The sequence below is a fragment of the Takifugu rubripes genome, chromosome 15 (assembly GCF_901000725.2).
Source record: "Takifugu rubripes chromosome 15, fTakRub1.2, whole genome shotgun sequence".
Taxonomy (NCBI): domain Eukaryota; kingdom Metazoa; phylum Chordata; class Actinopteri; order Tetraodontiformes; family Tetraodontidae; genus Takifugu; species Takifugu rubripes.
The window spans coordinates 3,509,546-3,523,618 of record NC_042299.1 but is presented as its reverse complement, the minus strand read 5'-3'; the positions used below and the strand labels follow the sequence as shown (position 1 = coordinate 3,523,618).

General features: G+C 39.9%; 1 protein-coding gene across 10 annotated transcripts in view; it reads right to left on the bottom strand.

Annotated features, from left to right (window-relative positions):
* Positions 1–12,588, bottom strand: part of auts2a (activator of transcription and developmental regulator AUTS2 a) — a 284,512-nt gene extending 271,924 nt beyond the window's left edge. For 6 of the 10 annotated variants that reach the window (XM_029848293.1, XM_029848297.1, XM_029848298.1 and 3 more), the window contains exons 1-2: positions 12,429–12,587; positions 10,218–10,909 (exon numbers count right to left, since the gene is read on the bottom strand). In XM_029848293.1, coding sequence (XP_029704153.1) covers positions 10,218–10,496 — 279 coding nt within the window. In that variant the 5' untranslated portion in view covers positions 10,497–10,909; positions 12,429–12,587. Of the gene's footprint in view, positions 1–10,217; positions 10,910–12,428 lie in introns of all 10 variants that reach the window. The other 4 variants (XM_029848294.1, XM_029848301.1, XM_029848300.1 and 1 more) reach the window with 3 other exon arrangements.
* Between the last annotated feature and the right edge of the window lie 1,485 nt (positions 12,589–14,073).

Sequence of the window (14,073 nt, the reverse complement as noted above, 5' to 3'; positions counted from 1 at the left end):
TTGGTTTGCTGGACTGCCAAGGCACCCAACCGTTGTGCAGGCCGAGTGTGCAGCAGATTGGGCAGTTGAGTACAAAAAAATTCAGGTCTGGGTGTAAAAAACAAGTTGAGTTGAAAGGCAAAGCTGTTGAATGTACCGGTCATCTACGTTCTGTCCTTTACCTATGGTCATGAACTTGGGTCATGGCCGAAAGAACACGATGCCAATACAGGCAGCTGAACTGAGTTTCCTCCGCAGAATGGAGCGTTCCCTTAGACCACACTAAAATGAGTGTGCCGATGCGATATTTTCTAAAGCGGGTTGACGCGACTGGCTCGGCATTTGGGCATTTTCACTTTTTGCCAGCAGTAGCGTGTCTCACCTCCCACTAAAAGGTGAGTAGCTGTGTTTTTCCTCCCTCTTAAACCAGACTGCATTGACAACATCTGCATTACACTTATATGTGTGTCAGAACACTGGAAAGTATGCAATGGACAGCATGGGCGTCAGCGGTAACCGTTTTTGTTTCGTTCTTAATTTTGTCCCTTTTGCAAATTTTACAAGCTCAGCGCTGATTGAGGAATGTCCAAGTTTTAATTGAACAAACGGTGTTAGAATTTCTGGCTAATCTGGAAAAATTGTAATGGAGGGCATTTGACTGTCTTCCGGAGAATTTGTCTAAAGTTTTTTTTCTGAAAGTTGATTTATCTTTACATAATGTGCCTGCGGGAGTCTAAAATTCCTGACACCAGGGGAGGATGCGGAAATCACATGGTGCAGGTACTGAGCTAGAGACGATTAGGAGGTTTAGCCAGCGCCGAATGGCAATATAGCCTTTAAATAATAAAGTTCATACTAAGGCCACTCGGTGTGTCCCCGGCTAGTGATAGTGCCACAAATAACTGTGTGAATAACTGTGCCGCTGAATCTTTCTCTGCAGAAGATGAGCAAATCGTGGATCTCATGATCTTGTCAGTGCAGACATGATCCATAAAAAAGCTGTGATGTAAACAATACCGGATATATATCATATATCAAAATATCAGTGGAATTTCCTGAGCATGACAGCGTTAGACAGCCATTCTCAACTTTAAAGTTTAGTTATGCCAGACACACCAATGGAAGTACACAGCTTTAAGCATTAGCTTTTCATGTCCATAAGGACTTATTGATGGAACTGAAACACACAGAAACCGTTCAACAAAGTCAAAGGAAAATGGATTATGTTTTTACATAAGCAGGCGCTTGGAAGGTAGATCTTTATTGGTGAGTCCAAGCAATTTCTTTTGAATGTGTTTTTGTCTTTTTCTTTCACTTTTACTTTGACTTCAGTCACAGCTGCATCGGCGCATTCAATTGTTTTGCTGTTGCGTAATCTGAAAAAAAGAAGCTCTATTTACATTGATTTTCAATGAATACTTTGTTTCTTTGTCTCAGTGTCTTTAATGGCAACAACGCTCAGTTTGTTGAACAAATTTGCCCAAACAGCGTACTTTTGGTGGATCTATTAAAACTTTTGAAAGATCTTAAAATCACCTTTTATTTTGAAGGTTTGAGAGTAGAGGTGATCTTAGTTTCCTAATCTTAAAAGTGAATGTGAACTTAATGACTTTAAACGCTCCATAAATTAAGTGTTGCTTGATTAGTCCTATTGATGGTATTATGAGGTGTATTCAATTAGGTAGAATGTCACTGAAGGCCTAGATGTAAAAAGCACAGCCCACCACTAATTAAAACAGCACAGACTGTTCAGAGGAGCATGACAGATTAATGTCCCTAACAAAGCCAGTTCAAAGACAGAAATTAAACACACAACAGAAAGGTAATATATTCAGTATTCTTTAACAAGCGTCAGAATTAGGCCACAAAACAAACACAAGCAAATAGAAATAAAAATGCAGTGGAGTGATCTGAATTTCTGATGCACTATTGACTGAGAGCACACAGGCGACTGCAGGAAGCTACATCAAGACCCCTTCATCCATCAGGCCTGTCACAGCTCCCCAGCACTGACACACTTTGAAACGTGGAGCCACCTGTGATTTAGGACCATTTCCTGCAGGAGGATTAATATCAATTAATGCTATTGCACAAATATACTTAGTCAATACTGGAAATAAATTTGACAAACATTTAGTTTACGGATTACATGTTTTAACACAAAAGCCTTATTGCCATAACCTTACAGCAAAGGTTATATCTAGCTGCCTTTCCTGGATGTTTGTGGTAATTAAAGTTAATTTACTGCTCAACATGCTGTACAGTCTGAACCCACTAAGTAATTAAGTTATTAGAATACATAAAACCTGATTTTGACAGATAAATCAATAAACAACCTGCACATCAATGATTGTAAGAAAAACAAGAAGTAAAGGAGCAGCTTGTGGTCTGCAAAACATCAATAAATCTGTCATGGCTGAAGGCCGCGCTCAGCCCCAGTTTAAAGGAGCAGGATGGAAGAACGGCCATGATATTTCAACAGACATTTTGGAATCGTGTCACTTATTATTGTGTGACTCCAAATACTGCTTCACACTGAGCCGCTAAGTGAGAGAGTATTGCCTTGTCAACTACACAGTTGTGGTTGTAAAGTTGTAACAGCGGTCAACAAAAAATATGCCTGCCCTACTCACTCCCTCTTCACCACCGTCCCAGTGAACAGGGGAATATATGAACTAGCTCATCGCAAATCACACAAGACAGCAAAAAGTTCCCTGCGTAACACCCACCCACAACACAAGATGCTCACACTCACAGCCATGGCATGACTCCTACACTTCTACACTACCACTGACAGGAGTTCAGCCATAATATCCTCATTTCGAAAGCAAACTGTCAGTCCATAAATAAGGCTAATATTTACACTATTTTCATCTGTTGCTCCACCTTATCTCGACTCAGAAGAAGAAGCTACGGACGTTTCGAATCAAAAGTGCCTGACAACTTAATTTTACTTTATATAACAACAGACATTTCAAATACTCTCCACAGTTGAATAACATTATGCAACATGTTTATTCCTAGTACATGAGTATGTTTGCAGGTGAGTCTTTGAATTGACTAGGTAATAAAAATTAAAACCAAGAAAATAAGAATGGCAATGCATGATTGCTAATATTAGCAATGCATTGTAAGAGCCTGTTTCTCTGGCATAATGCTGAGACTGTGGAAAGTTCCAACATTAGCATGGTCATTATTGCAATAAGTGAGGCAGTACAATGGTCAAATTTAGATATTCTTGCTGGATTGTTGCAACCTCTACTCTAGAGTGGAGGCGGAGGGATACCACACTCCACAGAATTGTGATTGTGATTGCATCTTTAGCCGCATACTTGCATACTGCTCCTTTTGTGAGACAATAGAGCCAGCATTAGCATACATGGTCTCCTCCTCTCTAAATCAACATGACCACAAAGGAGAGTGAACATCTTTTCTGCACAAACTGTAAAGCACATTTTGCATACAACATTAAAAAAAAGATATACAATTATCCGTTTGTTGTGTTGTTTGAAATGCCGGCCTGCTACCTGGCTCCAGTTATTTATTATGTGATGTAATATGTCCACTGGTATTAACCCACCACATAGATTCATTTTACCACCTAGTCCGTCTTTCCCTGTTGGGTGTAAACTTGGACGAGTAGGGAAGACAATAAACCAAAGTCTAATTCTGAGCATAGCTCATTTAAGCTATAAACTTACTGGTAGAAGCCCTATCAAAATACTGACCATCTATTTTTTCTCTTTACTTTTATTCAGACTAATCAAATAGGGGTACAGGAGAGTCCTATAACATGAAAGTACAATATAATAATTTCGTGAGAAAAATCAACCTTCCATATGACACACTATTCACACATGGCAAATGGCCATTTAAAGCCTGAGATTAATATAAAGTGCAGCTTTTTGGAATGTGGGAGTAAATTAGAGTACTTAGAGAGATCCCTAACAGGCACAAGGAGAGCTAAAGAAGATCCACACTGAGGACCGACACCTTGTTTTGTTTTCTCCAGGTGTGTTTCTTTTTCCTCCTACTCACCTTGATACCTTAGTTTAGATCACCTGTTCATTTGAAACCTCTTTCATATTCATTACATCGACATTTACGTGTTCGTTTGACTCCACTCTCAGTCCACAGTCTTACTAATTGGATTAGATTGATTGTTTTGGTTACTCACTAACTAGTTCCTGTGTATGAAAGTCAAAATAATATGCACAGCTGACATCTTGCAGGGTTGACAATCACCATGCTCACTGTGCAGGGAGCCACTGAGATAGTAAAAAAATAATCAATCCAATAAATATAGTAGTTTAAATAAACTCTTAATCAAAAAATACATACATAGACCAGTATCAACTAAACTGAGGCAGGAACTAAACTGATCTTCTCATCCTACTGAGGAACATGTCTGAACAGCTCTTCTGCAAAGCTCTGCTCAGGATAATCATCAACTGTCTTCCAATCCTGTTGCCAAGTGCTACTAAGTAAGACTGACTAACCTATAAAAGTAAACTTTACAGCTCTAGGTTAGGTTCCACATCCATGGCAACTAATAATATACTTTACACACATGACTGTTTTAATATGTATTCTTACTTACTTAGCAACAGAACCTGAACACATCGAGTGAGCAGCATGATTCCGTTTTTTGTTTCTTTAGTTAGTAGTTTGTGTTGCTCTGGGTAACAGTTTCAGCGCAACATAACAGATAAAGCTGCGCCTGATTGTATAGTCACTCGAGCAAGATATTTTAGTTTCGGTCATAACATCTGAAGGGAGTAAATAAAATGGTATTGCTGCACAGATCATCCACCGCAAGTGGAATCAACTTATAAATACACTATTGTATTCATATATTCGCGATATTTTTTTAGTCTCTGTAAAACTATTTTCAAAACTGAACAAGTCTTTCAAACTGAATCTAATATTGTTACTCTAATTTTTCCCTTTTTTTTAAATATTGTTAAATCATTTTTATAGTGCAAGGATCTAAATTTGACTGAATTTTGAATGATTAAATTAACTAGTTCTCTAATCAATCAACTGGAATAATCTCTGATCTAGCAGCATGTTAAAATGATTTGGATAGAAATAAAGGTGGGATATTATGGAAGCTGCAGGCACCAAGAACCTGCTGAACCTGCCAATATAATAATAGGACTGAGAAGTCATTGGTGCAAAGTTCTGCATGTCCACATTGAATTGGTTCCATGACCACAACAGCACATCGCTTTCACTGTAGATGAAAACACATCTTCGGTATTATTTGTTGTCAAGTGTGTCAGGCTTGCAGCAGACAACAATTCCTTCTCTGTGCCAAATATGAGGCTAGGAAGCACATGTTCTAGGTTTGGATGTTTGATCACAAACCTGGCCTTTTTTTTTTAACTTATATATAATGTTTTTAAACATGAAATTGAATGCATTACCACACCTTCCATTTAAAGTAATGCCGCAATACTGATAGATAAAGAAGTGGGTTTAAAGGAAACATGAGGTGAAACAACAGATGAGAATGATCCTTTGAACTGATGCGCCAGCGGATTTTTTAATGTGGGAAAGGCTGACAGTTAACGTGAAAATTTTGTCTGTTGTTACAGGGGAAAAAACATCCAATTACTGTCTGAAAATCCTATCTCAAAGAGGACCCAAGCTTCTTTTATAGAGCAATGTAGATTAGCACAAATGTATAATGTACAGGTAGTAAAAATAGCAGCAATTCTAATAGTGCAAGTAACAGTACCAGTAGTAGAAGCAACAGCAATAAAGCTTTAAGTTCAATGAGTATCAAAATAGTAATATAAATAAATAAAATCCTATTAATTTATCATTAAAAATTCATGTTGAGACATTTTGTTTTGAAATTATGGTTAAATGTGCCTTTAGTACAGCAATATAGTGTGTTATAAGGTCAAATTGTGGGATCCTGGGGAAAAAAGTGGGACCAGACCAGGAAGGTTAAGTATAGTAGACAGAACCAGACACACAAGTTGATTGCATTTTGTTGTCACTCATCCAACAGAACCTCACAATTTCTCATGACAAGTGCCTGCAGCTCTTTCTTCATCATGTCATTTCCTAAATCAAAGGTTTATTAACTACCTACCTACTATCTGACACCAAGAAAATAAAGGCAAAGATCAATCTGCATGATGCAATACAGCCAGCACAGACTGGAGCACTAACTGGAGTGTAGTAAAGGGGTGTAGTGACTGGGATACAAAGTGGATTAAAGACTGGAGTACTGTTTTTCTTATTATCAGTTTGACAAGCGCAGATGTTGTTTGAGGTGAAAAGGTTTCAAAGATAATAAAGCATAAACAGCACACAGGAAGAAAATGCACAGCAGCAACATCTGGACCATGAAATGTACTGCGTAGGAGGCATCATTTACGTTCAGCGTTAAGGCTCCTCGGGGTCACGAGAGGTGAGAGGCAATCGGTGTTTTTGATTGTACTTGAGATTTTATACCACAACAGGTGCTTTAGATTGTGTGATTAACAGCATAAGAGGGCTGATGAGAGGGAAGTAAACAGATTTCAACTGTGCTCTAATGTACAGTTATGTGTGATTTATGTTGAATTCAATGCTTATTGGAAGCTACAATTGATTAATGTAATGGAATTAAATGCTTTTTGAAGCCAAGAAGACTGGAATCATCTTTTATTTGTTTGTTTGTTTGTTTGTTTTAAGTTTTCTCAAGGGCACATTGAAACTGTGGCTTTGTATAGAAACCTGTCATCACTCAGCCTGCCACATTGTTGATCCAGCATTGGACATTTTCGAAGCGACGGAAGACGATGTCTCGTCTTCAGCCATGTCGCCCAGCTCCAAAAGGTATCTGGTTTCTCAGAACTCAGAGTGCGACCCGACCTGGCAGAGCGACCCGGCTCCATGGTTTCAGTGCTTTTCCACCTGTAGAAATCACTGCCGATGACTCCAGGTATTATTTGGTGGTTGCAGCTCTGGATCAGCAGTCCACCTGCTGTGCCATGCACCTGCTACGGGCCTCACCGCGGAATGGGATGTACACTGCACTCAAGCAGCTCTTGCTCTTGGAGGTGAGGGAAAATGCCAAAGTCAGCGGTCAGTAGCAGCCATGGGCGCTGGTGAACAGGAGGAGCTGCTTTTCGTCAAGGGCTCCCTGTCTGTTAAACAGTTCCTGGTGGACTCTGGCTCTCTGAAGAGCCTGCTGACTCGGACCTGTAATCCAGCGGCCCACAGCTGAATGCTGCTAATGGGTCTTCTATAGGGACATTTGGTACCAAATCTGTGACTGTTTCTATGGACACACTTTTGCTTTGGACTTTGTGATAGCCTCCATTGCAGTTTTCATTATACTGCAGGGGCAGATCGTCTGGGGGCTAGTGTTGCTAATCGTTGATTGATGCTGTTGTCTTTTGCTACTTTTCCATGTCAGACAGGAGGATCTGGGATCTTAATGCATGCTAACTTCTCAGCTTCAGGTAATGGGTAATGGTTTTCAGTGTTTGCTGGCTGATTTTCCATCTGCTACGATTGCTAAGCAGTGTAGAACATTTCACAGGCAGCTAATAGGAGCCTGAATACATCAATTAATGAGTTGTCCAGATGGAGGTCATTGAAAAGCATCCTGTCTGTGTCCGAATGCTGATACTGAGATTTATTAGGAAATAACAGAGAAGCAGATTGTAAATGAAATGTGTTAAAACCAGAGGCCTGCTGACACATATCAAATAAAATGGATATAACAAAGAAAAGAGAGGGAAGTTATCACTTGCAGTTTTCTAGATTACCGGTAGTGACATCTTACTGCCCAAAATCGATAATGATTTATCTCTGAACCATCCACAAATTGTAGTACACTGCACCTTGCACCAACATTGTCCAGAAATATCTAACTATGCTGAATGTGTTCTGTATATAAAAGTCTCTCTAAAAAATTAGAATATCATGGTGAAAAAAAGACATTAAATCCCCGAAGACTAATACCGCAAAAATGACTCAAAGCCAAATTTTGAACATCATGCTCAAAGGCCGTGGTGAATTTCAGATACATAACAGAAGATGTTGAGTGTGTAAATGATAAAAAAAAACAAGCCGGCTGACAGGAGCATTTGGAATTACTGTTGCATCTCAGACATTTGTGCTGTTCACGATTTCAGATGACAAACCGAAGCAGTTACACTATTACAGTTGTACAGGATCGAGGAATCCAAAGATGCATATTTAGCTTTCAAAAAAAGGTCTTATTGTGACAGAAAGTGACAGGGAGACGCAGGATTAGTACGAACATGCCAGTTGTGAATTTAACTTAAAATGGAGTCAGCTCATCTCAAACATAAACAGCTCAAATTACTTTTAATTAATTAGTTTCTCCGCGTTGACTCAGTGAATCTCAGACATCATGTCAAGTAACACATTTCTACTGTTCTCTATACAATCTTACTTTCTTAAAAAAAGTGGAACACACACACAATTGAACTTTTGGACTTTAAGATATTAAGACATTTTAGATGCCCATTTTTTAAATTTTAGGAAGATAACTATATGGCCCCTTCTTAATGTAATGGACTTTGCTATTTATTACCGTATTACATTAAATTTAAACATCTTAAAATACTACTTGCCCCTTTTCCTCTTAATTATAAAATAAAGATGAATTAATTCTGCTGATATCCCATGATGTTTAACTACTGGTGCATAGGTTCACTTCAGCCATCAGAACTTGAGTTATCGAGAGGTGCTCCTTCATGGGTTTTGGTTTGATTCCAGATTTTGTGGAATTAAGCTTGTATGATGCCTGTGTGCCTGCCTGGGTTTCAGGAATCCAATTTTCTCCAATAGACTACAAAAAAACCACATCAGACTGAAGTAAGACTCCATGCTGCCCCTATGTGGGAGTGTGTGAGCAAATGGGGCATGTCCCCTGAGACTGGTGTGTATCCGTGCTTCTTAGTTGACTGATGGAATGGGTTCCAACAATGCCACATTCCTGACTGGGAATAAGGGGTGGTTATAAAAGAGATGAATGGATGGATTTTGAGGTGACAACTGAGGGACAGTCAGAGGTGAAAATGAAATATTTAAATATTAAAGCCTGTACAAGAAGCCAGAAGAGTCAAAGAACTAGATGAAGCAGAGCTCTCAGACTGAGGGTGGATCGTTATCACCGGCTGACTAATCCACGAAAAGATCTGGTTGCAATCAATCAATCAATCAATCAATCAATCAATCAATCAATCAATATTTATTTATATAGCATCTTTTGAAATCAAAATTGTTTCAAGGCACTTTCCAGAATCCCAGGGCCTAACCCCAGACATGCAACAGTGGCAAGAAAAACTCCCCTTTAACAGGAAGAAACCTTGAGCAGGACCAGGCTCAGGAGGACCCTCCTGCTGATGGCCGGCTGGGTAGAGAGAGAGGAGAAGGGGGAGGACAGGTAGAGGATAGAATAGGTAGAAGAGGAGAGGCATAGAGCGTAGAAATACATACAAATGTTGCAGTCCAAATCTCATCGTGTATGAAAGTTAATAAGAAACAGCATGGATCAATAATCTTTCTTATGTGTTTTTGTTATTCTAATTTAAAAGATAAGTGTAAAATAAAGGCGATGGGTTTGCCTGAGATGAAACATCTGAAAAAAACAGCAGCCTATCTAAGGAGTGATAACAGAATCATAAACGCTGACTAATTAGAGGTTTTGTAAAACTCCCTCCGAAAAAATTATAGCAAGATGACAGAAACAATTTTTCACTTTCAAAAGGAGCACACAAAACTCAGCAACATATGAAACAGAGCACCTTATTGACACATGTTTCCTTGTCTGTAATTTACCACTGTGAAACAGTGCAGCTGTCATGTGTGTGAGCGTAAACTGTTTGCATGTGTAATTCATCATCTAAAAGTGTAATATTGCAAAGCAGCTGGTGTGTGATTTGCATTTCAATGAAAATAGGTAGTCAGTGCAAAACGACTCTGCCTCTGAAGAAGGTGTTGTAACGGACGAAATTGTGTTTTGAAAAGCAAGTGAGTGACAGCACCTCAGCCTTTAGACACAGAGCTCTTTAATTAAGTCTCAACCTTCTTCGGAAAACTCCTGCGACAACAAGGCCGGAGCGCAACAGCAGAAACAGTCTCTGCCCATCTGTTGAACTCTCACTCACACCACAGGCAAAACTCTGGATGAGGTTAAAATATTTTGCTTCGAAAGATTGACTGAGGCACGTGTCATGGGGTCAAGGGTCACCACTTACCTCCAGGGCTTCCAAAGACACGAACCCCTTGATGGAGAAGCCATCGACGATGTCCTCTTCAGCAGATGTACACTCTTTTATCTTTCTGCGTGGGGGTCTGGGGCGTGATGAGGAAGGCTTCCTGTAGCCCTCACTCTCTGAGTCAGAGGAGAAGCGATACATAGAGGCCTTTACATGTTTGTTTCTTATCCCATTTGATCTCCGCTCACGATCCCTCACTGACCTCGACTTCCTCTTCTTGCGGAGACCACTGGATTGAGGCCCATCTATGTCCTTCATCAGAAAGCTCCGGATAAAGCCTCTTCTTACAGAGAATAAACCTTTTCAAGTGTCAAACAAAGGCAATATTCAACCTTCATTCATGCGAAAAGCCCAGAGGCTGAATCTCCTCAATAGCCAAGTGGAGTATTAATGCGGTAGATCCAAAATAAGCAGGTAAGATCCCATATAATATCCAGAAGATCAAGCCTGTTACACCAACCCAAGCTGTGTTGAGTTGGCAAATCAGGAAGTGTTCCAAACACAAATCCCCAGAGGAAGCCCATCCACTCTTGCAGCCGATGTGTGAAACAAGGGCTTTAACATTTTATCATCCAGCTGTGTTTTCGGTCACTGGTCACTCATGCTGTGGTGATCTGAGCACATCCTCCTTCAGCCGAAATCTTCCCGACCAAGCTCTGCAAGCGGTCCTCCTGCAACATAATGTCAAAACAGAGACACGGTCAACAAGTATAACTGTGTAGCAGTAAATATGGTAAAATGTCTGCTCAGTGTTGCACAACAAGAGTGTTTTAAAAGGATAATTAGGTTTTTAAAGTCCATATTTGATGAGGTACTTTTGTAATTGTGCTTAATGTAGTGGAATTATTTCTCTAATTCTTATCAGGAGTCTTTTCAACATGAGTACCAATGCAAATAAACTGGTCAAAGGCAATTAGTTCACCTTTTCACCTTTCCATTTTTTAAGCAGTATGACTAATCTAGAACAAGAGGGGATGGAGGCATTACATTTGTTTTTTCTTCTTAAAAAAAGAATTTAAATCATCTGTGTTCCATCAAATCCAGAGCAAAAATTGGTCTCAAAGGAAAGAATAGCAAATAAATGTGTCTTTGACTACTGATAAGCTTCACTTATACCAAATGCCTGCTTCTGCACATCAAATTGCATAATATTTGTCTTTCATAAAAGAGAAAACCATCTTTGAGAAAATAAAAAGAAAACAAGGAGCTGGACTGTGTCAGAACTCAGAAATAAAGCACATCTACCCTGCTTCAATGTGAAGGAAGTGGGATATTTTTATGATATTGTTATGCAAATGTAGTTTCTTCCCATTTTTTTCTGGCCTAAGATGTATTAAAATTCACTGGTATCAGAGCAAAAACGTCTATATCTTCTTTCTGTTTCAATTCACGTTCATTCCATCACACAAATGGCAGCAAACCAGATTAACAAAGGGCGGGATCTAACAAAGCCTGGACCCAGGTCCCTGTGCTGGATATTTCAGGTCCACCTTTTCTGCGTCACAAACCATAACCAACAGTTGACCAACATCTTCAACTTTGGTAACATTGCTCATCTGTATTATGCAGCAAGCACGTAGTATCCAAGGCTCTGCTGCATCCAGCAAACTCACACTTCACACGAATGTGAGCATTTCCAACAAAAAGCCTTCAATTAAGCTAGCATTCCATTTACATGGTAATTTTAGAAATGGTCTTGTATGCAGATGATGTGCCTTCAAACCAAAAAGGTCAACCTTTACTACAACTGACCATGTTCTCTCCCTGATGCGCTGTGCCACCACTAATTCACACCACCTCCCCTAAATGTCAGTTATTTATGGCAAATGTATTTCAGCACTCCCACAGGCTTTTCTAGCACCCTAAAAGATTTTCCCCCCCTTGTCTTTGCACTGTCTCTTCTTTCTGCCTGTGCTGTCAGTGGAGATCACTGGTTCTGTGATCCAGTCAAACCCACAGCAGCAGCAGCAGCAGCAGCAGACTGGCACCCCGATTCCCCAGGCTTTATTTTATTTTCCCCTAGAAGACACATAACAAAAGCAAAGTAATTGCCCCCATCACACACACACACACACACGCACGCACGCACGCACGCACGCACGCACGCACGCACGCACGCACGCACACTCACTCACACTCTCTCTCTCTCTTTGCTTCGAGACACGTCATGCAAAAGGAAGAATTGCAAACCCTTGCGCGAGTGTGAAGGGACCGTTGCAGAAGAAGTTGCAGTTCCTCGGTCACTATTGAAATGTTAACGCATAACAATGTCCAGAGGTAAAGAGATCCTGCAAGGGAAAGGCAAAAGGTATCTTCTCCTCCTCCTCCTCCTCCTCTCCCCAAATCCAAGCTTCAGGATCCCGGAGAACCGGGGCGCAGTGATACGGTGATGCCGCAGTGCCGCTTTACTGGCTGCACGCCTCCTCCTCATTGCAAATAGTGCACTCGGTGCACGTTGAGCGCGCGCACAGGTTCAGAAAAGAGTTGATATGATTGAAAATCCCTATTAGGTTAGGTCAAGGATCGTTATGTATTTATAACATTTACCACGTTATAAAGCAAACTATGAATGCCAACAGTGAGGAATAACTTTCTTTTTTAAATAACTGACAAGGATATTTTTTAGCCTGATCTGATGTTCACAAAAACTCATCTGTGAGCATTTTTATTGGCTATTTTATCAGCATAATTCATTTGTAAAAATCTGATTTCCTCTTAAATGCTCCTAATGTTTCGCACATGTTCCCACTTCTTCATTAATGTTTGTTTATTTAAACATATTCTCAACAAATTTGAGTTGTTGGAACTCAAAATCATTGTAGTTTTTTTTTCTATTCTGCATGATGTGGTATGCAATATTCATGTTATGCAGAAATTGAAATAATTTAGAATTCAAGAGTGTTGTTGGTGGTGCCGGTGTAAAATAAGGGCTAATCCGTGTGACTGATGGAGAGGAAACAATTAATTAAATTAACATTTTTCTTCAGTACCGCATTTCCAAAAAATCTCCTAATAATAAGAATCCCCACCCTTATCTTTGTTGAAGTACCACGTCAGTTCTTTTTGAAGTGAACAAGAATCAAAAGTCCTTACTTATGGTTGTACTTTAAAATCCCTTTGTTGCGGAATAACACAAGAATTCTCACCAGCACTGCGGGAATTCCTTGGCGGCAACACACCTCCTCCACCACCATTGCATTAACACATATTGATTTGTAAGTCCCCTAATAACCAGGGGATGAGCATTTCTAACAGGGTGAACATGGCAGTGGGAATTAGTGGATAAACTTAGCAATAAAGATGACATCAATTTGCAGACAAAAGGGAAGAAAGGTTAATAAAAGAGCACACTTTTCTGTGGTAGGATTGAGCCACAGCACTGATGAAAGAAATTCAAATTTCAAGTGCTTGTGCTGCGAAGTGTTTCTGTGCAACCATGGGTTATGTGTGTGTTTTCAGTTTGTTTTAAAGGTGGCGAGGCTGCGTGCATGGTTTAGAGCTTGCTGAAAAGCCCCAGTTCCCAGTGTTCATCAGAACAGAGACCCCAGCCAGTGAATATGTATACACGTCTCCTTTCTCTTCATCAAGAAGGGATGATTAACAGCAGGATCGCTGATTCAAGTCAAGTTTATTTAGAGCCCCAAATCACAAACATTCTTTGTCTTAGAGAGCTTTACAATTTGCACAGTTGTGACATCCTCTATCCTTAGACCCTCATTCAGCTCTCACAGACCGCACCTAATCAGTGGGGGGAGACAAATGTGCACCGTCATGCTGCACAGATCACTGATATATGGCACCTAGCGAAAAGATGATACATATCAACCTGAAAGTA